This window comes from Phoxinus phoxinus (genome assembly GCF_949152265.1).
Source record: "Phoxinus phoxinus genome assembly, chromosome: 6".
Lineage (NCBI taxonomy): Eukaryota > Metazoa > Chordata > Actinopteri > Cypriniformes > Leuciscidae > Phoxinus > Phoxinus phoxinus.
In genome coordinates this window covers 39233147-39260301 of record NC_136881.1, presented here as the reverse complement: position 1 = coordinate 39260301, position 27155 = coordinate 39233147, and the positions used below count along the sequence as shown (strand labels likewise).

Below are 27155 nucleotides of genomic sequence, written 5' to 3'. Positions count from 1 at the left end.
ATCAAAGGTATTAAAATAAAATACTTGTGAAAGAAGTGTATTTAATTAAAAAACATGTAATTTGTAATTTAAAAATACATCTGAAATTCACAAGCAATCATTTGAAAAACTGATTTTCCACATAGAAAACTCAGTAATTATATCCTTAAATCCTCAAGAGGTGGGTAATGTTAGAAACTGGCAAAATCTTATTTCATAATAACAATATAGACTATATCGCGAATTATTTTATTTTATCTTTGTTATTAAAACTAAGAAAAAAAAGGTTGCAAATAACAAACAATAGAATAGGAAAAATAATATATAAGAAAGAAATAATGTTGCTCACAGATAATTTATTCCAACAGGATGTCACATGATTATGTGACTCGCATCTAGCCAAAACTGTGATGATAGGATATTTGGTAGTCCTATTAAGACTGGTGATGAAAGTTTGTGTATCATTTGAGAATAAAATGACAGTATGTTATAAAAGTAGTTAGATACATATTATAGATTAAAATACTACCCATCTCTGCGAGTTCATGAAATAACCATACTGCATAGTGCAAACAATACTATATCCAATCATTTTTTTAAGAATGTGCTTTATGTCACAGAAACCTTCATTTCATTGAAGGGAAATTGACTAACCAAAAAAGCATTTTATCTCTACAGTCATGGTATGTAAAGTCACCACAAACTGTGTGATATAATCAAAAACCATCATAATAATTTTTTCTAAACCTATAAAAAAAAAAAAAAAATCCAGGATTGGTCTGTAACTCACATATTGAACTCACCCTTCCTAATTGCCATTCGACTCCCATTGATAAATTGATTTAAAAAAAAAAAAACAGTCCATCTTTATATGAATGGTAATATTTTAATAGATTGTACACACAAACAAAATATTTACATTCATATACAGTAAAGTCATTATAGAAGTGCCACACAGTAGTGAGGTCACATGACTTCAGTGTTGATGTTGATGTCTCTATAGTGGCTCCATTTTCACCATAATTTAATATCTGTCAGTAAAATAAAACACAGACAGTAAGATATGCATTACTGTTGACACATCTGTTCAGAGCATTCACTAGTTCAAGTAACATTATTATATTATATGAAAGGAATCAATACTTACAATAGTGTCTCCAGTTTATAATGTGGATTTTCTTTTAAAGCAGAGAGACTCTTCACGTTTGCATGTCGTAGATTGTTCTCAGTCAGATCCAGTTCTCTGAGGCGTGAGTTTGATCTCAGAGCTGAAGCCAGAGCAGCACAACCTTCTCTTGTGAGATTACAATCACTTAACCTGCAGAACAACAACACACACTTTAATCTCTCAGTTAAGCAGGAACTACACAACCACAGAGAGACTGAGATATTAACTAGGAAATATTTAAGGGTTTATTGTTTTTATTATTTTTTGCTCGATTGTGTGTTATCATAAATCACTATAATCCCCAAAAATAAGAACAATAATGTAAAATAATTTGATTATTTTTCCACTTAAGATTAATGTATGATCTCTTACATCACTTTCTCCAGTTTGCAGTCCTTCAGTCCAGCAAAGAGTAGATTCACTCCTGAGTCTTGCAGTTTATTCCCAGACAGATCCAGTTCTCTGAGGTGTGAGTTTGATCTCAGAGCTGAAGTCAGAGCAGCACAACCTTCAGCTGTGACACCACACCCCCTCAACCTGTAGAACAACAACACACTCTTCACTCTCTTAGTTCAACGTACACAATGTTCAGTGCAGTGGATCCCCAGGACCGGAGTTGAGAACCACTGACATAAAATGCAAATAAATATCAGTCATCACTCTATATCTCCCAATAACATGTCTTAGTAAGATGATATTTAAATGCTTAGTTTTATGATCAAAGCTCTGTAATTTCAAAACATAGCCTAATGCAAATGCAATGATGATTGAAAAATAAATAAAATAAATATTCTTCCAAAGCCTGATGGATCGTATCTGATACATTTGAACATGATTTTTTTTTTTTAAATAAAGTATGATAAAGACTGATAATCAAGTAAATCTAAGTCGCTTCAGTCCAGAAAACGATCAAATCAATAAAGATCTCACAGCTGAAGGGGGAAGTTTTTGTATTTATACTAAAATGCCTTTTACTTGCTAAAAAGTGGGAATTAAAGAATTAAAATAACATTATTCTTGTTTTAGTTAAGATTAATGTTTGATCTTACGTCAGTTTCTCCAGTTTATCGTGAAGATCCTTCAGTCCATCAGAGAGCAGCGTCAGACCTCTATCTCCTATTTCATTCCCAGACAGATCCAGTTCTCTGAGGAGTGAGTTTAATCTCAGAGCTGAAGCAAGAGCAGCACAACCTTCAGCTGTGATCTCACAATATCTCAACCTGTAGAACAACAACACACACTTTAATCTCTTAGTTCAGCAGGAACTACACAACCACAGAGAGACTGTGATATTAAATATTAAATCTGTGGGTTTAATGCTTTTTTAACTTTTCGTTTACTTTTGCTTTATTGTGTTATTGTAAATCATTATGATTTGAACAACATAAGGAGAATAATCCCTTAAAACATTATTATTCTTGTCTCTGTTAAGATTAATGCATGACCTTACGTCAGTTTCTCCAGTTTACAACGAGGATCCTTCAGTCCATCAGAGAGCAGCTTCAGACCTTTAGCTCCTATTTTATTCTCAGACATATCCAGTTCTCTGAGGTGTGAGTTTGATCTCAGAGCTGAAGTCAGAGCAGCACAACCTTCAGCTGTGATATTACAACATCTCAACCTGTAGAACAACAACACACACTTTAATCTCTCAGTTCAACAGGAACTACACAACCACAGAGAGACTGAGATATTAACCTTGTTTGGTTGGCAAACGCACGGCGCGTTTTGCTCGATTTTTTTCACATAGCAGCAACATGGACTTAAAGGGATACTTCACCAATTAGCATTAAGCTTTGTATCAGTAGAAAACCAGAAGTATTTTCAAATTACCGTCCTTCCCTGCCTCATGTCCCCCTGAGACGAGATATTTGTTTTTTTTTCTGAAAAAAATCCTCAGATGACGCAAAAATCATCATTTTGCGTCATCTGAAGATTTTCTGGCCAGAGGCTAAAAACTACAGCCAGTAGTAGGAGCTAGTTTCGCATGTTTTCAACCTGACCCTAAGTGAGTGGGATCTCACTCACAGAATGTACAAATAATATCAGCCATCTTTTTTTAAAAGCTAAGCTAACAGGCTCTTGCTCTGTGGAGAAAGCTGAGTAGTAGGGCTGACCATACGTCCTCTTCCTGACCGCCAAGCAGGTCTTGCTCCTCTCCTGCAGCAGCTGCTCCTGCCGCCTCTTGTTCCTCCATCACCCGCAACTGTTCCTCGCTGTATTACGGCTCGTAGAGGTAGCCACGAGCGTCGGATTCGCGCAACAAATTTCAAAATTTAAATCAATGTATTGTTTTATGTGAATGATTAGGCAGGATGATTTTCAGATCATTTTGAAGCAAAAACTCTAGGCGACAAAATCCATTAGTCAAAAGTCTTGTGGACACATATTTAGTATGTGTTTTGTGGCTATAACCTCAAAAATGTGATTTTTTTCTATAACCATGCATAAACATTATTCTCTCAAAAATACAAACATGTACATACATGTTGCTAACATATTATGGTAGCCCTGTATGTGCTAGATAGTGTAATGACAACTTTGCCATTAATTTGTTTATAAACAACTGAAAAAAAGCACAAATGTCAGGGCATGTCAAAAACATGTCAGGACCCCAAAAACACCTTAGACCCCAGAGGGTTAAGCATTAAATCTGTGTGGGTTTAATGGTTTTATTACTTTTTGTTTACTTTTGCTTTATTGTGTGTTAATGTAAATCATTTGAACAACATAAACATTAAATCCCTTAAAGGGTAACTCTCGCTAAAATGTATCCTAGGCTATTTTTGTTAATCTACCCGAATCAGACATTCATGTAAAAGCATAATTAGAATGGAAACTCCACTTTTAAGTTTGACTGTATTTTTGTTTTTGGTCTGGGAGTGGATGGGGCACTAAAAAGATAGCATCAAAATCGCTATTTTTAAAAATAAGGATAACTGTGCTTGAAGTATCACCAGGGGCTCTACACATGAACGAGCATTGACTAAAATAATTTAATTTGTGTTTCAATTAATGTAATGTATGATCTTACGTCAGTTCCTCCAGTTTACAGAGAGGATCCTTTACTCCACCAGAGAGCAGCGTCAGACCTCCATTTTCTGTTTTATTCCATGATAGATTCAGTTCTCTGAGGTGTGAGTTTGATCTCAGAGCTGAAGCCAGAGCAGCACAACCTTTAGCTGTGATCTCACAATCCCACAACCTGCAGAACAATGACACAATCTCTCTTAGATCAGCAGGAACTACACAACCACAGAGAGACTGAGATATTAAATATTAAATCTGTGTTGGTTTAATGTTTTTTTTTTTTTACTTTTGCTTTATGTGCTAATGTAAATAAATAATAATAATGTAACATAACATAATTTGATTCTTGTCTCAGTTATAATCAGTAATTAGTTATAGTTACTAGTTACTTCTCACAAAAAGTAACTGAGTTACATCATTACAAAAGTAACTAATTACCAGGGAAAGTAACTATTGCGTTACTTAAAATTAATAACCCCAATATTAAATATGTTAAATGAATGAAATTGACACTAAATAGAACACATTATTAACATTGTGGACTCTACACTACACTATTTTAATGCTGGTGTAGGACAATGTGAGAGACAACGATTAACTTAAATATGAAAATATTATCATTACTATAGTGGAACAACTAAACAATAGATGGTTTAGAACTTTGAATATTTATTGCACAGATCACAACTGGCCAACAAATAAGTCTAAACAAAAGTAAACAGTTTAACAAAAAGTGCTCTCAAAATAATACTGAACATTGTACCAACATAAATAATAAAATAAAATATTTTTGGGTTTTATTTTTATAACCTACAGAGAATGTCATCGTCAGAGGTTATTTAAGCCAAATTCTAGACGTGTTTGCCGCACGTGTTCACAACCGGTCAAACAAAGATGTTTTCTTTGAACGTTCCCTCCAGGAACATATAATCATGTAAACTAATAAAAACGTTTCAGATGATGCCAATAGGCTACAGAGATTATTCTAATGCTGAAATGTGTAATTTATTTATAAACAAACTATATAATGCTCGGACACACTGTCTCTCTCGCGCACTGTTGAGCGTGCTCTCGGACACACTCTGTCTCTCTCATGCACTGTCGAGCACGCTTGTGGCTTTCGCTTCACTTTTGTCCAGTCCGGTGCCTCAAACACACACACACCAGAGACATTTTTTTTGCAGGTCCTATGGCGGAGAGAGAGCAACTCGGATGAAAACCGCTTCAGTGAGCTCAATTATAGTGACGACACAATTTATTGTCAGTAATGGTAAAGGCATTGTAATGGAGGAAACAGTAATTAGTTTGATTATTCGTTATAATCAAATTTTTTTTAGATTTTATGTTTAAAAAAGGCCGTTTATTTATAACACTGTTATTCCCATCACTGGTTATAATGAATGTATGATTTTACCTCAGTTTCTTCAGTTTACAGTCCTTCAGTCCATCAGAGAGCAGATTCACTCCTGAGTCTTGCAGTTTATTCCCAGTCAGATCAAGTTCTCTGAGGTGTGAGTTTGATCTCAGAGCTGAAGCCAGACCAGCACAACCTTCAGCTGTGACACCAGAACATCTCAACCTGCAGAATAACGACACACTTTACTTTTGTAGTTCAGCAGGAACTACACAACCACAGAGAGACTTAGATATTAAATACTAAATCTGTATGGGTTTAATGTTTTTATGACTTGGTTTACTTTTTCTTTATTGTGTTATCATAAATCACTATAATCCAAAAACATAAGAACAATAATCCCTTAAAATAATTGTATTATTTTTCCATTTAGGATTAATGTATGATCTTACGTCAGTTTCTCCAGTTTACAGTGATCTTTCAGTCCATCAGAGAGCAGCATCAGACCTTTATCTCCTATTTTATTCCCAGACAGATCCAGTTCTCTGAGGTCCGAGTTTGATCTCAGAGCTGAAGCCAGAGCAGCACAACCTTCATCCGTGACACCACAATCACTCAACCTGCAGAACAATGACACACACTTTACTTTATCAGTTCAGCAGGAACTACACAACCACAGAGAGACTGTGATATTAAATGCTAAATCTGTGTGGGTTTAATGTTTTTATTACTTTTTGTTTACTTTTGCTTTGTGTGTTAAATGTAAATTAAAATCAGTAAAAAAAATATAAGGATAATAATCTCTTAAAATGTTATTATTCTTGCTTAAATTAAGACACAAAGAACAGTTTAAGACTGAGCTTCATCAAAAATCACAGAGATTGCAACATGCAACAACCACAACATTTAAATGTACACAGTGCCACAGAGAAAAAAAAAACATTATTAATATCATTGCAAAATTATAATAACTAATAATTCTCCAAAGTCTAATGCAAACAGGATGGTCACTTTTAGCCACATTTAAAACATGTTTCGTGATTATTAAAACTCTACATATACTGATCTTGCGTTTTATTTGTCTGTGTTTTCCACAGAGACTAATAGTTTGCATATTTTATACATGCAGAATAAAAGTCTAATCAATGTATAAGATCATGTAATAACCTCAAACAGGTTATTTGATTGGGAAAAGGTCATAAATTCTTTAAGCAAAATCCAAATAGCAGATTTTGCATTCATACTAAAATTTTCAGATTTGGCAAAGTTCACTATATCAGAAGATTAGAGAGAGTCTCATAGAAAGAGCAACAGATGAGGCCTCCCAGACATTCAAAACCCGAGCCTAAAAACTAGTATCTTAATCTCAAGTTCACAGTTAATGTGGAAATGAAGAGCGTCACAAGTGTGTCTTTTGTTAAACAAGCCAAATTAATATTACCATAACAATGAACAGAAAAGCACAGCACTACAAGACATCTGGTGATTGTCCTCAGACTTACTGAGCTGATCTGGAGGCCTCAACTACAGGCATGAGCTTCTGAAGTACTTCATCAGTTGACATGTGGTTTTGGCCTTTTTTTCTGCTTCTGTATTTACTCAAATGAAACTCATCCAAACACTCGGAAGTTAATAAAACAAAGACAACAGCTGACCACTGTGACGAGGACAATCTGGTGCTTGAAAGACCTCCAGATCCGAGACACTCCTGGATTTCCTTTACGAGAGAAAGATCACCCAGTTCATTTAAAGAGTGGAACAGATTGATGGATTTTTCTGGTGAGGGATTCATTCTTATTCTCGTCTTAATGTATTCAATCGTTTTCTCTTTACTGTACAAGATTTTTCTAACATGTGTCAGAAGGTCTTTCAAAAGCTTCTGATTGGACTCCAGCGAGAGACCCAGAAGAAACCGCAGAAAAAGATCCAGATGTCCATTTCTACTCTGCAGAGCCTTGTCCACGGCTCTCTGGTGCAGGTCAGATATTGTGAGACACGTGAACTCATGTGCATGTTTTGAGCTGAGGTTTTCATTGAGCACATCCCTCTTGTACAGCAGGAATGAAAGCAGCACATAAAGAGCTGCTAAATGCTCCTGAATGCTCAGATGAACAAAGCAGAAGACTTTCCCCTGATACAAGCCTAACTCCTCTCTGAAGATCTGAGTGCACAATCCCGAATAAACTGATGCCTCTGTCTCATCAATGCCACACTCGCTCAGGTCTTCCTCATAGAAGATCAGGTTGCCTTTCACAAGCTGCTGAAAGGCCAGTTTCCCCAGTTTGAGGATCATGTCTTCATCCTTTACTTTCTTCTCATAGTCCTTCTCATGTTTGATGTTGGTCTGAATGATCAGGAAGTGTGTGTACATTTGAGTGAGAGTCTTGGGAATCTCTCCACTCTCTGCTTCACTCAACATCTTCTCTAAAACAGTGGCTGAGATCCAGCAAAACACTGGGATGTGGCACATGATGAAGAGGCTCCTTGATGACTTCAGGTGTGTGATGATTTTATCAGCCAGACTCTGATCGCTGATTCTCTTCCTGAAGTATTCCTCCTTCTGTGGCTCATTGAATCCCCGTACCTCAGTCACTCGATGGACACACTCAGAGGGGACGAGATCGGCTGCTGCTGGTCTGGAGGTGATCCAGATGAGAGCCGAGGGAAGCAGATTCCCCGCAATGAGGTTCGTCAGCAATACATCCACTGAGGCGGATTCAGATATATTACACAGTTTCACATTAAAATCCAGAGACAGACGACACTCGTCCAGACCATCAAAAACAAAGACCACTTTAAATTCACCACTGAATGGTTTCATTTCTTTGGTTTCAATAAAAAAAAACTGCAGAAGATCTGAAAGACTGAGGTTTTTGTCCTTCAATAGGTTGAGCTCTCTGAAAGCAAGTGGAAATATGAGCTGGATCTCCTGATTCTCTGTCCCTTCGGCCCAGTCCAGGATGAACTTCTGCACAGAGACTGTTTTTCCAATGCCAGCGACTCCTTTTGTCAGCACAGTCCTGATGGGTTTGTCTTGTCCAGGTAAAGGTCTAAAGATGTCTGTGCATTTGATCGGTGTGTCCTCTGTTGCTGATCTCCTGGATTGAGTCTCAATCTGTCTCACCTCATGCTCATTATTGATCTCTCCACAATCACTCTCTGTGATGTAGAGATCAGTGTAGATCTCATTCAGCGGTGTTGGGTTTCCATGCTTTGCTGTTCCCTCATAAAGACACTGAAACTTCTTGCTCAAATTTGATCTAAAGGTTTTTATGGCTTCAGCATGTTGATGATCACTGCTGTAAGATTAAATAAAAAATTGTTACAATTCTTACAAGCATATGCAATATAGTTTTTAGATAACCAATATTAATGCAGTATAATATGCATGGTTTTATATTGCGATATTGTCATAATATCAGTACATATCATTTATATTAAAGGTCTAACATAATATTAGAGAAACAGAGAAAAAAACACACCAGAAGGTTTGTCGGAAGAGTTTGAAATGCAGTGGTGGAATGTATATCTCTACCTCTAAGTGCCATCTGAAATTTTGTTCTAGAATGATAATTTTTATCAAGCTTGTATGTTTATGTTCAGTTATTTCACTTTAATGGCAATAAAAATAACCTATTAATTGTCATTAAAGTGAAATGACTGAACCTAAATATACAAGCTTGATAAAAAATGCTCATTTTAGAAGACAATTTCAGATGGCACTTAGAGGCTTTTGCATCTGAAGTCTTCATATATACATACCTTGAATGCAAAGTGTCAGGTGTTACCACAGAACACAACTGACACGGAAGCAGTGTTAAATATAGCTGCAAGCAGCAATCACCGGGGCCAAGCGCAAGCAAGACGACAAGATATGCCTACATGGCTGAAAGTGTCAGACAAACTGCAGCAAGGAGCAATTGAAGAGATTTAAAGATGAATTTTGGCAAAATGGTTGAAAAATCACATACATTAACTAAAAATATGATTATCACTTTCGACCAATAGGTGGCGCAATTACGAAACTGATGTGATGTGGTCAGAGTGGAGTGAAAATGACACATACAAAGTTTGGTGTCAATCTGTCAAGGCATTGCAGATATAAAGCCTGAATAGTCATTTTGGCATCATGCCTCAACTTTGCTCCTGCGGTATACAAAAACGGTTTTGTCTATCGACACGAAATCCATAACTTTTACTCGGCACGGTCTGGAGATGACACGATCCGATTTTGGTGAAAATCGGACGTTCGGTCTAGGAAGAGTTCGAAAAAGTAGGTTTTAAAAGAAAATAAAGATGGCGGACAGGAAGTTAGACCGACTATGGCAAAATTGGTATCTATGTTTTCAGCATAACCCAAGGAATCTATTGAGATCAGTGTCATTACTATAGGCAAATTTATTCAAAAGTTATTAGCATTTTTGGAAATTTCATTATAACTTTTGACCAAAAGGTGGCGCTGTCTCATAATCTTTTGAGTACCTTTAGGGCCTTGTACTGATGACCCATACTGAGTTTCGTAACAATACGTTCATGCGTTCATAAAATACAGCATTTTAGCACATAATTCAAAATGGCCGACAGCCAAAATGGCCGATATGGGAAAATTGGATATCAGTCGACTCAGCATGACGCCCTGAATCTAACGAGGCCACGTTTACGTTATAAGCAAAAACATAAATTCTTCATATCTCCGGACCAGTAGGTGGCGCTGCGCCGAAACGCAGCATATAGCCTCAGGTCATGCTTGTGATGACATGTAGCAAATTTGGTCTGAATCCGATAAAGCATTGTGGAGATACAGCCTTACGTCTGTTTTCGCAAGCGCTACGTAAAATTTATTTGTGCAGTATTCGAGAACGGTTATTCGAATCAACTTGATTTCCATAACTTTTTGTCGTCATGGTCTGGAGATGATCTGGTTCAATTTTCGTGAAATTCGGAGCAACGGCCTAGGAGGAGTTCGAAAAAGTAGGTTTTTCGGAAAATTCAAAATGGCGGGAAAACTATTATGACGGAAAATGACGTCGGTCCAGTCGAATCGTCGTGAGCTCAGGGATCAGAGGAAAAAAGAATTTTGTTTCTAGCCCTTGTGGTTCAAAAGTTATTAGCATAAACATGAGTGCAACTTTGGACAGCTGGTGGCGCTAGAGGGAATGAGTTGGAGACTCCAAATTCGCTATGGTGATAGTTCAGACTGTCCTCTATCACTGTGCCAATTTTCATAAGTTTCCCGCAAACGGTTCTATAGGCTGCCATAGACGCCCAGTCGGAAGAAAAAGAAAAAGAAAAAGAAGAATAAGAACCAGAACAGATACAATAGGTGCCCGCACCTTCAGTGCTTGGCCCCTAATTAAATTGTTAAAGGGATACTTCACCCCTGGGAAGATTAATGTGTATTTAAAAAGGCTAATTTATGTAGTAGAAATGTGAAATTATTTTTGAATTTGGAGCATTCTAGTCTGAGAAAAGACAGAAAATGTACTTTTGACTCATATGGATGAAAGACAACAACTCCCAGAATGCACTTGCTTTGCTGCCTTTACGAGGCCACTCCAAAACCACGCCTACCGGTTACAGGCGGCAGTATCCGAACTGTTGAATTGATACAACTAGGCTTGCTTTGATACATCGTGACTCTATAAATTGTGAGTTAATAGTTAGTTGATAGATTTTCATCGAAATGGTGCTAAATTGCATTGTGAAATTCACGACAGCAATAGGACTCTCTATCAGTTTACATTGGCGACAGCGAGAGCACTGCACAGCGATAGCACTGACACCACCAGTCCGCCCCAGCTCGAGTCTGCCCGGGCACTTCCTCCTGACAGCCGAGCGGGTCTCGCTCCTCTGCTGCAGCAGCTGCTCCGGCCGCCTCTTGTTCCTCCATCTCCTGCAACTGTTCATCGCTGTATGGCGGCTCGTACAGGTAGCCGCGAGCATCCGATTCTCGCAACAGATCTTCGAAATCCCCTTCTGCCATTTCAACTTCAAAACTACCTTCTGCCATGGTAATTAGCCTTTTATTTTAACTTTCGCCAAAGAACAAGAGCCTGTTAGCTACTGGAGAGATGGCTGACACTATCTTTACATTCTTTGAGTGAGATCTCCCCCCTCTATGGGCGTGGTGAAAACATGCGGAACAGCGACTACTACTGGCTGTAGTTTTAAGCCTCTGGCCAAAAAAATCCTCATATGACGCAAAATGACGATTTTTGCGTCATATGAGGATTTTTTCCAGACTAAAAATACATAAATCTCATCTCAGGGGGATATGAGGCAAGGGGGAGCTGAGGCAAGGGGGAGCATGGTAATTCGAAAATAATACTGTCTTTCTACTGATACAAAGCTTAATGCTAAATCCTGAAGTATCCCTTTAAGTGATTAATTGAGTGATGATTGAGCATTATTGAAGACACTTGATGATAACAAGCAGAATCACTGAAGAAAAGAGAAACAAGAACTTCAACTGACTTCCAGCCGTGAACTCATTGACGTGATGACAGCTCCAGTCATTGTAATGGGAGTGCACTTTACTTGCTTTCTATTTCCCGCATTAAAAAAGCGTAACTATCTTTTATTGTCTATCGATAATAAAATTAATATTGAGTACCCCTGCAGCAGACTAAAAACAAACAGAAGAGAACATGGAATCCAACACAGAGACCATGTGCTCAACCAAAACAAAAGGAAAATGACAGAGTACCGGTTCCAGGATCCCAACACTGGACTAGACTAGACTAGACTAGACAGACCTGACCAGATCCTGACCCTATGCTCCAAATACAACACCCACAAAATACAAACAGAACCAAAACCCAGAAAAATAAATCTGGAAACCGGGAAGAAAAAACAAATGATCCCGATAATACAAATAAAAACAAGATATAAGTGTCAGGGCCCTGAAAAACCATAAGTCTATCTGGATAAAAGACTGTCAAATGCATAAACAGAAATGTAAACATGAATAAAAAATAAATGTCTAGTACAGCATTTACCTGAACCCAAGTTCAGTGTGTCCACTAAAGTTACGGTGAGGATTTATTGACCGGTCACTCTTCATGGACACACAGCTGGTTTCTGGAGGGTCCAGTCTGTGCATTCAGATGAACACAAAAAGTGAATGTAATACAAACACTCTTATATTAATCACTTTTGTAATGATTGAATGTTCCATGTAAAATATTTATTAATATGTACAGTCCTGTTAGAGACAACAGAACATCTAGGTTACCAACGTTATGTCAGAACTTATCTGACGAATTGGAATCTTGCCTGAGAGCCCAATCACATTTGAGTGTTAACAGAACAAGCCAATGCACATTGGCGAGGAATACACTGGGAAAGCGAGCCGAATGAGTAATGACCCATTGAGATGGGCTGGTAAGCACTAGCCAGGCCTCCAGACACTGTCCAAAGGGGACCAGAGGGACAAAAGACGTACCCACAGTCAAGTCAAGTCACCTTCATTTATATAGCGCTTTTAACAATATAGATTGTTTCAAAGCAGCTTTACAGTGATAATAGGAAATTAAAGTAACAGAGATTGTTTTGGCTTTACAGCAGCTCTAGAATAAAGTTATTGTCCTGCTAAAGTTAATTTTGATCGATTCACTTCCGTCGCAACGATCATTAGTTATTAACTTAGGGGCCTCTTACACGACACCGTTCTAACAGAAAACCCTTAATGTGATCCGGCCACTCATTTGCACAAAACAGTGCCTGGTGTCTCGAGAATGCAAACCATGAAATAGGTTCCTTGGTACAAGCCTTCTAAGCTATCTGGGATGCTGAGGTGATGAAACGGATCAGGAATATTATTAATAAAGCAATATTTAGTGGCAGAAATGATAGGTCTAACATATTTGTAATACAGAGCCGGCTTTGCAGCCTTGGCTAAATGGAGTATACACGAGACTAGATAATGATCTGAGATGTCATCGCTCTGCTGCAGTATTTCAATGGCATCAATATTGATTCCATGTGATAATATTAGATCTAGAGTATGATTACGACAATGAGTCGGTCCTGACACGTTGTCTAACTCCAATCGAGTTCAGAATGTCTTTAAATGCCAATCCCAACACATCTTTTTTTGTTATCTATATGTATATTAAAATCAGCAACTATTAGGACTTTCTGCAGCCAGTACTAACTCTGATAGAAAAACAGCAAATTCTTTGATAAAGTCTGTATGGTGCCCTGGTGGCCTGTATACAGTAGCCAGCACAAATCTCAAACATGATTTATCATTTACACTAGATATTGTTACAATAAGCACCAACACTTCAAAAGAATTATATTTAAAACTAGACTTCTGAGTAATTCTGAAGATATTACTATAAATTACAATAACACCTCCCCCTTTTGCCTTTCAGACGAGGTTCATGTTTATAACAGTAATCTTACGGGGTGGACTCATTTAAAGTAATGTAATCGTCTGGTTTTAGCCCGTTTTCTGTCAAACACAGCACATCTAGGTTATTATCCGTAATCATATCATTAACAATAAGCACTTTTGAAGTAAGAGATCGAATATTCAGCAACCCAAGCTTTATCATTTGTTCATCTGTATTATATCTGCTTTTTATTTGTTGAACATCAATTACATTTTTATCCTTAAATTGAGCGTCAGCGTCAGTTCTGGCAGGCCAGGTAATCAAGACGCTGCATCGCTATTTGCTAACAACACAGCCTCATCAGCTGATTCTGCTCCAGCCGAGCTGCATTAGCTGGTTAACTCCCCTCGAAGCTAAATGGCTCGCTCAAACAGGGCGCCCTATTTAACCCTCTGGGGACCAAAAACGCGCCGGCGCGTTTTGCTCGTGTTTTTTTTTAGCAATGCAAAATAAACTCAAAATGCTCTGTTAATTTTGATCTTTCATTTTCGTGTTATACATCAATCGATCCTGTTCAGTTTCTATTTTCTTTCTGTATACTCACAATAAAAATAAAGTGTTTTGCTTTTTGCCAAATAAAGAAAAATTAACATGATGCGAGTTCTGCACTCTCTCTGTCAATGAACTCCAATTTGAAACGCGTTCGAAAATTATCTGTAAAGGCCATTGCACACTGAGTCCGAAATTCGCATCCGAAATTTTCGCACGTTAAAAAATAAATACGACCTCACGTTATGTCAATCACGCTTGCACACTGCCTCCGAAACTTTCGTCCATCATAAAAAAAATCGAAACAGGTTTGATTTTCTGCGTTTTTCGCATCCGTAACAAGCAGTTTGAATGGTGGTTTGACAATTCAGAGCCACCGAATCACGAATACGAAAAAACGCATACGAAAATTTCGGACTCAGTGTGCAATGGCCTTAACTCCGCGAAAATTCAGTCAAACATACCCACGGGCATAAAGCTTGAGATCGCATCTTTCAAATTAAGTAATTTATTTAAAAAACAAATATTCTCAGCTTCTGTAATCTGTATGAAAAGAGAGCGATTCCAGTCGAGCTCATTACGAGCTCATTGACTTTAATTCGTTCACGCCTACTGACGGAGCGCGCTATTCACAAGTAATGTGTTAAGCCATCTATGCAAAACAGGTAAACGCCCCCAAGCAAATGCTTTAAGTTTCATCATTCAGTCACCTGCGCGCTGGGAAGATGGCCCGATACAATAATATTCTTCAACTTTTTTAAAAGGAATGGAGCTTCATCACTACCTACGCCTGCAACTCGGAGTGCGCTTAGCAACACATTCAGAAATCAGAAAGAGTAAGTAGGCTACATATTTACCCACTATTATTACAGATATTTTACAGATATTTTCACAAATTAATATGGAAAACAAGTCGATTTTACTGGTTATCTAAGGCCAAATTAGAACCTGGAATTGATATTTTTTCCCGCAGTGCTGAATGAGAAGAGCCATTAATATTATTAATAAACTATTGTTTTCTAAGTCGGCTAAAAACATCTCCATCTCCGCTGTTAAGCAGATGCGCTTTTAGAGAGAAATGCTCCTTTCATACGCATTACATAATCAGAATGTATTAGCTTCGATCGAATTCGAATCGATTCGAATTTGTTCGTTTTAAAGTGGACATTTCAAGCTTTAGCCTATATAGACTATATTTTGTTTCAGTTCTCGCACTCCAGTTCACGGAGATCATGAAAGCGCGCCTGATTGTTTTATTTTATTTTACAAAAGCACAACGCTTTCTTGTTATTGTGAGTTTACACAAATAAAAGTAGTTGCGAATAATGTGTTATTATTTTCTGTATGACCAGAAATGATAAGAGTAGGCTATTTTAAGTTGTTTCCACTGTTGATAGGAAAATGCAAGTGCTCGCATCCGCGGCCCTGTGCCATGTAGTGTGCGCGCTCCACACTCCACACAAACCCTTGGATATGCGTCAAAATCTTGTGTTTATTTGTGATAATCTTAGCCCTGTATTATTATTGTCTAACCCGTATTATGAATGATATTTGACTAACTGCTTTGTTCCTTTTTTGGATAAAAGCGTCTCTAAATATGTAGCCTAATAAATGTTTTAATAATGATGATAATTATTATTATTATTTAAGTACACGGATCCCAAACACACCGCGTCTTCTAAGTCAGGTGACTGTAAATGCGCAAAAACTGTTTCCATTGCAGTTTTGCAAAATATTCCTTTTTGCACAGTTGGTCGCAAGATTTGTGTGCTCTGCAAAGGACAGCTTGGTAAAAGGCAGGACACACCTTGGAAATGCCAGGCATGTAATGTTCACTTGTGTCTTCAGTTGAACATTTAGTTCCTCCACATAGAGGAATTACAATAAAACAGATTGAAAAACAAAACCTTTGAATCTCTTTGTTTAGGCTTGCCTCATGATGGGCCATTGGGGGAGTGTCTGTCACACACCGGGTCTGAATCTCATTAATATTGATGGTCCATTACCACTCCCATGCATAACCTCTTCTGACAAAAAAAATGGTCTTACAAAGTTTAAATCAATGTATTGTTTTATGTGAACGATTAGGCAGGATGTTTTTCACATCATTTTGAAGCCAGAACTCACAACATCCTTTAGTCAAAAGTCTTCGGAACACATATTTAGTATGCGTTTTGTGGTCTATTTCAGCAACTTTCATTTTTTTCAATAACCACGCATAAACATTATTCTCTTAAAAATACAAACATGTACATACATGTTGCTCACATATTATGGTAGCCCCGTTTGTGCTATATAGAGTGAATTTACAGATTTGCCATTAACATGTTTGTAAATAACTGAAAAAAGCACAAATGTCAGGGCATTTCAAAGCATCCCAAGGGCCTCAAAAACACCTTGGTCCCCAGAGGATTAAAGCACTTTCAGTTTGCGTCCCATCTACTTGCTTGCTGTTTGCTTTGCTGCTGCCCGCCACCTCCCCTGCTCCTCCTTGTCGTGTATAACATGGCATTTGCTTTATGTCATTGTTGCCTGCTCTGTTTATGGGGTAATAATTTAGCTTTCCCAGTCCTAAACTGTGTGAGCGTTCCCTTATGCTGCTGCTGTCCTCTGACTCTCTGCTATTTCATGGTGCTCATGAAAGGTCAGAGGACTCCCTGAACAGAGCCATACCGCCAAATTTAATTCAGAATTATCAACTTGAATTGCAATTTATTCAATAAAAATTCTTAATAATTTGTATTGTCTGTGCTTTCTTGACTTTATGGACCTGACAGAAATGGGATTAGGAGTTTTTAGTATATCCTAATTCGGTGGGGCAGCGATGTGGAATACAGGGGTAATGAGAGCAGAGGAGGCAGCAGAGCAATTTCTAGCAGAAAAATGTGCCTTCCATGACTTCCTCGTGGCACTTCTGGGAAGAAAGGAACCGGAGCGGGAAGCTGCTCTGAACACGGTGGGGGGAACACTCAAGCCCGAAGCTCGCGGCAGCCTGGGAAAGCATGGCAGTCAGCTCCGGGTTGGACTCGAGCAGCACTACTCTCCCCGAAGGGGGCAGCGCAGCCGAAACTTCATCCCCAGAAGACTGAAGCCGACACTCCGATGCAGCGATCGACGTCCGGTATATATATATATATAGTGTATATATATGAGATGCTGGCTCCTACTGTAATCCTCATATCACCCTGTGTATTAACCGATGGCTCTCAGCTGTAATCCCAATGATCCCAATTAATCAGTTCAGTTCGGACGTAACGTTGAACGTTACTGACTGAAATATTAACTGATATATTCCACATATCGAAGCTGTTATGATCTTCATTCTAAAATGCATTCCATACAGGCATTGAAGACACTTCACAACATTACATTTGAACAATTCTTTGTAAATACTGCAATAAGATAAAGATAGTTCAGTGTTTACCTAAATCCAGGATCAGATTGTCCACCAAGCTTAGGTGGAGGATCCATTGACCGGTCACTCTTAATGGACACGCAGCTGGGTTCTGGAGGGTCCAGTCTGTGGATTGAAGTTGAACACAACAATGTTATTCACACACTCTTATTAGTCTATGTTTGATCATTTATGACTTTCATTTGGTTTCCATGGGTTCTAGTGTGTTCTCAGTTGCTTCCACAGTTACTGATTTGGTTTTTCACCTACAGTGCTATGCATAAGTTTAGACACCCATGCTAAAGTTGACTAAAAAGAGGAATAAAAAATCATATTTTGGAAATTGAACTTAATGCCTTAATTTAAAAAAATAGGAAAAATCCAACCTTTAAGGACACCAATTTTCTTTGTGAATGAATAATGTATCGTAAATAAATAAATGTTCTTCCTTAAAATACAGGGTGCATAAGTTTGGACACCCCTATGTTAAATTCCCATAGAGGCAGGCAGATTTTTATTTTTAAAGGCCAGTTACTTCATGGATCCAGGATACTCTGCATCCTGATAAAGTTCCCTTGGCCTTTGGGATTAAAATAGCCCCACATCATCACATAGCCTTCACCATACCTAGAGATTGGCATGGAGTACTTTCCATAAGATCATCTCTCAATGCAAATCAAACCAGCTATTAGGCTAACTGAAATAAAACCATGCAAATCTCTAGGTATGGTGAAGGCTATGTGATGATGTGGGGCTATTTTAATCCCAAAGGCCAAGGGAACTTTATCAGGATGCAGAGTATCCTGGATCCATGAAGTAACTGGCCTTTAAAAATAAAAATCTGCCTGCCTCTATGGGAATTTAACATAGCGGTGTCCAAACTTATGCACCCTGTATTTTAAGGAAGAACATTTATTTATTTACGATACATTATTCATTCACAAAGAAAATTGGTGTCCTTAAAGGTTGGATTTTTCCTATTTTTTAAAATTAAGGCATTAAGTTCAATTTCCAAAATATGATTTTTTATTCCTCTTTTTAGTCAACTTTAGCATGGGTGTCTAAACTTATGCATAGCACTGTACGTCTTCTTTAGATCACCCTGTTTATTTATACTCAATTTAATCAGTCCGTTGTTGTTTATTGTCTTTGTGTAAATGCAAAGCTGTTTAAGTTGCATTTGTGTGCTCCCTTAACTGTCAGATTATCTTGTTTATTTGGATAAATACTGCTGCAAACATCCCCGTCTCAACTCACTCTTCATCTTACCTGCACGGCACCACTAAACTCAGGGCTGGACTGGGACAAAAAAAATAAATCAGCCCTGGCATTTTTAGTCCAGGCGGCCCACCAATACAATCCAGAATCGGTCCCGTCGGACACCACCCGTATATTTGCTGCTTAAACAAGTGGATCCTGCAGCTTATTGAGAGTCTGCAAATTAGTGCCTTATGAAAAATTAAGCTTTAAACACTTTAATATTTCTATCATTATGTTGGAAAACACTCTTGCGAGAATAATTTCTGTTAAGCTTGTGTATATTTTTAGTCAAAGCTGTTAAAGGGGTGGTATAATCCCCTTTTCACAAGATGTAAAAAAGTCTTTGATGTCCCCAGAGTGTGTGTGTGTGAAGTTTTAGCTCAAAATACCCCACAGATATTTTTATATAGCATGTTAAAGTTGTCACTTTTTGAGGGTGAGCAAAAACGCGTTGTTTTGTGTCTGTCCCTTTAAATACAAATGAGCTGCACAGAGGTCGGAGCTTCAACAGCTCCTGTCCTTTTACCTCACACTAGTGTTGTCAAAAGACCCGGTACTTCGGTACCATTTTGGTACTAAAAAAATAAAATGGTTACGGTACCAGCTTTTCTTAAGTACCGGTGGTACCGAAGTATCGGGTTAATCCGGTTCTTGATGCGTTGTCCGAAAGGTGCACAGTTGCGTCCTCTTCATAAACACACTGAGACACGGCGACCGGCGGCGCTGCTAATGCGGTTTCTCTGAATCCACTTGTTGACCAGAAAGGAGGAAAGAGCCGGTCACATAGCGCGTTTTTTGCGCATGCAAATTAGTTTTCCAGGCGCGCCGCGCGCCTCTGTTCATGGTTGCATAGCAACGGCAGACGCAACGGGAAAGCACGCGCTTGTGGAAAGGAGAAAGCGGTGCAAACTGCGCTCTCCATGATGACGAGGAAGTATCATCAAATAATTAATTGATTTCTAGCCCTTGCATTAGCTTTACTACTAGATATATTAATTGAGATGAGAAATAAAAAGCCGCCCTGTACAGCTATGATCAGCTGTTCGGCCGAGCTTTCCATGTTGTTACGGAAAGGCCGCTGGTTTTTGTCACATGACCTGCTGAGATGCTTCTACTATAAGCCGCGCGCCTACATTTTGAAATAACGAATTTGCACGCGCATAAAACGCAATATGTGACCCGCCACGGAAAGTAAGGACACAAGTCGGCAGCACAACTTTTGAGCAAAATGAGAAAGAAGCGTTATTTTTCAAAACTGGTGATTTTCGCTTTTTTGCAGAATCTGTTAGTTGAGATCACGAAGAAGCCTCTCCATGTTTTAGATATCAATATTGGTATATTTAAAATCGTACATTTTTAGGTTGAAATCGGCTTGTTTTGTGAGATTCTCGCTCGCAGTATGGGCGTGTCATTGTCTGTGTGTATTTCCATACTGGATAAGCCGGCTTTTGTTTCTTTTGTTATTGCCCCCGCCCTCCAAGGGAACAGCGTGGTAGGACTGGGCGATATAATATCGATATAAAAAATATATTGATATATTTTTTAAATGGGATATGGAATTAGACCATATCGCATCGATATAGTTCAAAGTTGCGCTGTGATCCTTGCTGCAAGCAGTCTGAGTGCTTTTGTAGTCTGCATCTCAACAGCCCAGTGTACAACGCAACAAATACTCACATTAAATGTTTACGCAGAGTCCCTTCCACATTTAATAGTTCCTCATCCTTACAGGATTGTTAAAGTTAACTTACATTTCCGTAAACCTTAATCTGTGCTCTAAAAACTGACATAGGCTATTATTGCATGACTTTGTGTCATGCAAGGTCATCTAAAATCTAGAGAAATCTAGTTTAAAAGGCCTTTTAAAATTAAATATGATGAACGCAGTTTTGGATTAAATAAAAGGACAGTCAAGTCAAATAAACACGTTTTATCTCCTGTTTAGTTGGTAACACTACAAGATACCATTCATTAACATTACTTAATGCCTTATCTAACATCAACACATTGAGTGAACAATATATTTTTACAACATTAATGTATGTTTGTGAATGTTATTTAATTCAAACACTTGATTGTTCATGAACAGATACCACTTTTGATTAAAAAAATGTATTTGTAGGCTACATTTATAAATTACCCAAAGGAGAATAATTGCTTCCGTATATCACTATTGTTTATTGTTAGGTCATTTTATCCAATGTTATCTAACAAATGGATATAGCCTACACTTTAATATATGCAAATTTAATCTAAATTAAGCTTTGGTACCGAAATTGGTACCGAGAACCGTGCATTTTCACAGGTATTGGTACCGAATACTGAAATTTTGGTACCGTGACAACACTACCTCACACAGACATGCACTGAAAATTTCTAAAACTTTTAAGTCTTTTATGTTCAAACCGGAGTTAGACAATGATGGAGAGACTCAAGAAGAAGTGACAACATGTAGAATGCAACAGGACATTTCTGAATGGTTAGTTGATGAATTTATGTAGCTGATGTTGAGTTAACTATATTCTAGTCATTGATTAGCATATTCTAGGCTTGTTTGAGATGAGCAAAATCTGCGCAGAACCGACCACCGGTGATCACCGCGAGATGAATGCCAGTTAGAAATATGTCCGAATACGGTCCGCCTGGCTCTGATGTCATGCTGACGTCTGTCAAAACACTCTCGCGATCGCAAGGCGCACGTGTCGGATTCTGCAGTCGCGCGCAGTTGCTCTCCACCGACTGCGCTGATCAAGAGCATGATGGGAAACGACTTGCTGACGACACAGCTTAATGCTCATTGGTTTAAATAACCTAGATGTATTGTTCTCTTTTAAAATGTGTTAACATTGGTTTTGGCCCCATTGCAACATTGAATTGGCCCCAAAACCAGAGGTGACTGAATTAATTATAATGTGATATATAATGTTGAATACATGATAACAAGAGCTTATCTTCTGAAATGCATTGAATACAAGCACTGAAAATTCTTTAATTTCAGCACAGAATATATAATAAGACAAATGGTTTAAAGTGTTCACCTAAACCCATGATCAGTGTGTCCACCAAGCTTAGGTGGAGGATCCATTGACCGGTCACTCTTCATGGACACACAGCTGAATCCTGGAGGGTCCAGTCTGTGGATTTAATTAAACACAAGTGAATGTAATTCACAGTCTTAAATTTGTGACTTTTGTATTTAACTGATTCCGGTGACTGAATTATTCCATTAATATTTATTATGCTGTTAGAGATTTTAAAGCAAGTGCACATCAACATATCGGAGCTGTTGATTGAGCTATTGTAATATCTTCTGAAATGCATTGCTTACGGACACTGAACAATTCTTTCTTTGTTCCAACACAGATGTTATAAGATAAATGTTTTTGTTCAGTTTACCTAATCCCAGGATCAGTGTGTCCACTAAACTTAAGTGGAGGATCCATTGACCGATCACTCTTCATGGACACACAGCTGGGGCCTGGCCGGTCTGGTCTGTGCATTGAAGTTGAACACAACAAGTGAATGTAATTCACACACTTTAATTTTCATTATGTGAATTAACCATATAATGATCTATTGTTGGAGATATTACAGCAAGTGCGACTGGTAAGGTACACATCCATATATGAGGCACTGAATAATTATTTCTTCGTTTCAACACAGAAGATGTATAAAGACAGTTTAACACAGTGTTTACCTAATCCCAGGATCAGTGTGTCCACTAAACTTAAGTGGAGGATCCATTGACCGGTCACTCTTCATGGACACACAGCTGGGTTCAGATGACTTTGGTCTTTGCATCTGGGCAGAACTGAAACAAAACATCAAGGGACATTATAATAAGACACTGTGATAATGATTGATTGTTGATTAACTGAATAAATAATTGTGCTAAATGAAATACTTAGCAACAGGAAAGCGTGCCATTTGTGCATGAAAACCACACTTTACCCACTTTTAATTATTAAGCTAAAAGCACAAATTTTAAATATGAGGATACATAAGGTTGTGGTAATATCACCCAGCTTCTATGTGCCTCTGTAGAAATCACACAATTAAAATTTTGAATCACACTTACACTGAAATGATCAGCAAATACAAACAAAATGTCCTTACAATAAATACACTAAGCCCCGAACCTTTACCACCCCCACACAATGGAGAAAAAATAAAAAGATTTATAATAAAAAATAAAAATAAAGTTATAGGAGAACACAGATGTACAAGTTATTCTCTCACGAGTGATGTACTGAAAGAGAAATTCAGTGTTAAATATTATTCTAGTCAGAATCAGAGCTGCAAACCAATCATTTAATAACATTCAAGAAAGGATCCCAGGTGTTACAGAGGGTTTAAGGGAACCTCAAAGCAAAAAACACATAATAATCATAATGCTAGTTACATAGATAACTGTGGTTCTATGAATTATTGATGACTGCCAAAGGCGTTGCCTAAGTAAGCACTAGACCAGGGTCCTCAAATCCGGCCCTGGAGGGCCACAGTCCTGCAGAGTTTAGCTCAAACCCTGATCAAACTCTCCTACCTGTAATCTTCCAGTAAATCTGAAGACTTTGATTAGCTTCTTCAAGTGTGTTTGATTGGGCTGGAACTAAACTCTGCAGGGCAGTGCCCCTTCAGGACCGGATTTGAGGAACCCTGCACTAGTGGATACTCGCAGCATCAGCTAGATAGGTTGAGATAATATATCAACAAAGTCACATACTGACAGGCTGAGCCTCAAGTATAACAGCCACATTAGCTCTGTTTGATCTGTTTGTCTAAGACAAATGGTAGCAGCCACATAACACCTTAATGCTTGCTCAAGATAAGATGTGATCCTGCGGCTGATCTAATTGGTACGAACACTGAAGATCAATCAAATTAACTCACTGATACACAAACTGAAGAAGCAGCACTTCAGGCAGAAAAGATGGATTTGGTCGAAACAAAACGGCAGAATCATCAAACGCATGGTCGTCTCACACCCTTAAAAAATATATACATTGGAGAAAATACTTTTTCTTTTGATGACACTATTTTTACATCAAATTTTGTAAATACTCAGAGGGTTTTCTATTTTAATAGGTTCAATCTCTTCAGGCAAACATGCTATTTCTGATTACTATTTATTGAGTGGTAAATTGATTTGCCAGGGGAAAAGTGTGGTTCTTAACCCAAAAGTATCATTTTAGAATGAGGTGAAAAAAGTTTTCTAACAAGAAACACAAATTCATGACCTTGTTGACTGAAGTAAAGTTCTACATTGACAATACAATAAAAAGCTATAAGGTCTTTAAAGGTTTGTGAATTTTACACCATTTATTTTATATTTTTATATTTCTACCTCACCCTGGCACGTTTTATTTATTATTTATATTGTAGTTATTTTCTCTTTTTCCTACTCTTTAATTGGTTTATGGATTATATAAGAAGAAGAAAAAAGTATAATAATCTAGAAACCTATCTAGCTGGCGCTGCGATGATCCACTAGTGCCCCTGGCGGTCAGGAGGGATTTTCAAACATGTTTTGTGCCAAACCTTTTACATGGCAAGTTTTGAGGTTAAATGTCAGAGCAAATAATAGCCTTTTCTGGCAAATATCATTAAACTGCACCATATTATTTAATGGGTATTCCTAGCCTAGCCTACTTTGTGCCAACGGAACTGTCAATACCATTAAATTATTTATTATGCTGGTAAATATGTAGGAGAAAAGCAACTTTTTGAACCATATAAACACCTGTAAATAGGGGAGAGCGGGGCACAACCTAACGCATTTTGGTTTTGGCTCAATTATTTAAAAAATAATTAGGTTAGATTAATCTTTTTTTTACACAAGAAACATACACATCTCTGCTACAAATGAACACTTAAAGTTTTTTTCTAGGACCTTCCATTTTCGTACAGTTGCACTGAAAGTGACAGAAGTGCAAATGTTACAACTTACCCCATATGCGGGGTTAGTTGTAACAGACAGAGGGGTTAGTTGTAACACTTGTGTGTAACACACATAATTCAGTACTATTTTATCTGTATAGTTTGATATTGTTTGTACATCTGTATAGATAGATATCCATACATCCATCCCTCATCCAATCATCCTTCTATTATGGATCAATATCACGGATAGAGATATAGGAAAGGGCTGAACAGTTTTGCATGCAAAATTATTATTATTATTATTAATAGTAACAGTAATAATAATAAAAACAAGCTTAAAATCACATTTTAACGTGTTTATTACATGAAAACAGGCAATATTTTTTATAAATAAACAAGTGATCAATATAGTAAACAAATCCCATAGCCTACAATATTGTGAACACTTGGCGGCTTAGTTGTAACACTGTGCTACAACTAACCCCGCTGTGTAAAAAATATTTTAAACACAGCTAACAGTTGCTAGGAGTTGCTGACATGTTTCAAAATGGTGCCATGTTTTAGCCAACAAGACAGTGATTAAGGCAATATAAAGTTAGATTTGGTGACGTACACACACAACTCAGAAACAGGAAAATACGTATGATGAAAAAAAATACTTAGATGGTGTCAAAACACTCTTTGTCCCGTATCTTCACAAAATATTACCAAAACTTTTCACAAATCCACGGGAGACCGTCTTCTGGCAGCGAGAGAAAAAGAGCGTAAACACAACCCGCGTGACCCTGAGTAAGTACGTAAAAGGTCCGTGTTACATTTTGCCCCGCGTTAGGTTGTGCCCCGCGCTCCCCTATGATGTCAGAAGACAAATATCCGAATACAAAAATCGCACTTGTGTTAAAAAAAAAAAAAAAAAAAGATCGTTCGTCACAGCACAACGTTAAACACAGTCTGACTATATCTTTTCTAACTCGATGTTGGCGTCCTGAATGCAAATTCAAACAAAAATGTCTACTTTATCATACATTAAACCTTATAAAAAGTATGTAGGCTACACTTTAAATTAGTTCGCAAAACACAGTGGTCCAGTGGCTGGGACATGGCGGCAGGTATAGGCCTACACAAAATTAAAATGTAATTATATCACTGTCTCTGTAAGACTTACCTGTGTGGAAATAAATCTGTGGACGGGTCTTCATAATGCTGGCCTCCATGGTGTTCCATCAATCTAAAATCTCAATGAAGGAAACTCAACACTTTGATATTAATGTCAAGTTTGTCTTCATAAAATTGCGGCAGGCCGATGGATTTTACTTTCTCTTTGATAACCACCTCAGGTGAACAGAAAAGGGGCGGGCGCGATCCTTCCCCACGAGGACATGATGCCAAACAGACCTGACGAAGAGATTACACACTGTTCTCGCGGATATATTAGTGCGTCGAACTATTTTACAAGAGGAAGATGGAAGTCCATAAAACAACAGACGAGGAACACGGAAACAACAATAATGGGTGTATGAGGCTTTCAGAAGGTTTGTGGGGTAGACTGGGTGCAGTTAGTGTACATTTGGAACACCTTAAATAACACTTTCGTGCGTAACAAGTCTGATCTGTGATATTTGCTTCGCACATTCGTATTAGAGCCATCTTCGATCGTGGGAAATTTGAAGTACAAGCTCTTCTCCAGCAATAGCCTGAGTCTATTCTTCAGCACGAAGATATCGGCGAAAGTTTTTTTTTCTATGGTAAGTTTTTCACTTCACCACGTCCCTTCCACATTTAATAGTTCCTCATCCTTACAGGATTGTTAAAGTTAACTTACATTTTCGTAAACCTTAATCTGTGCTCTAAAAACTGACATAGGCTATTATTGCATGACTTTGTGTCATGCAAGGTCATCTAAAATCTAGAGAAAGGTTCGAGGTGGTCAGTTGAGACACAATGTATCAAATGCACCCGCAACTATTGCGGCACATGCAGTTTAATTGCACCATTCATTATTTATTAGGTTATTGTTTGCATTTGATCTGTTTTATTGTTGCTGTTTGCAACTGTTCTGTTCAAAGTTTTTTACTGTTACTCAACTTTTCAACTGAACTAGGCCTACTATTAAAATGATGAACTTAAATTAAATATTGTATCGCTGTTTGCCATTACTGTACAATGTTTTACAAATGAACTACTTTTAACTAAACAAATAAT

General features: G+C 37.8%; 2 protein-coding genes across 9 annotated transcripts in view; both read right to left on the bottom strand.

Moving 5' to 3' along the window:
• Positions 1–27155, bottom strand: part of zfyve27 (zinc finger, FYVE domain containing 27) — a 99144-nt gene that overhangs the window by 68279 nt on the left and 3710 nt on the right. The gene's annotated exons all lie outside the window — the stretch shown is intronic.
• On the bottom strand, positions 849–26296 carry LOC307000581 (NACHT, LRR and PYD domains-containing protein 12-like). Of its 2 annotated transcripts, none has more exons than XM_079616228.1 (15): positions 26119–26296; positions 22771–22884; positions 22470–22565; positions 22112–22207; positions 17844–17939; positions 12530–12625; positions 7034–8830; positions 5984–6151; positions 5592–5756; positions 4182–4352; positions 2598–2768; positions 2197–2367; positions 1520–1684; positions 1127–1297; positions 849–1010 (listed from the first exon to the last, which is right to left on the bottom strand). In XM_079616228.1, the coding sequence occupies exons 1-15, from the start codon at positions 26175–26177 to the stop codon at positions 1004–1006; spliced, it is 3543 nt and encodes a 1180-aa protein (XP_079472354.1). In that variant the 5' UTR covers positions 26178–26296; the 3' UTR covers positions 849–1003. The 2 variants fall into 2 exon arrangements, with proteins under 2 accessions (XP_079472354.1, XP_079472355.1); XM_079616229.1 differs by having other exon boundaries at positions 7034–8827; positions 26119–26283.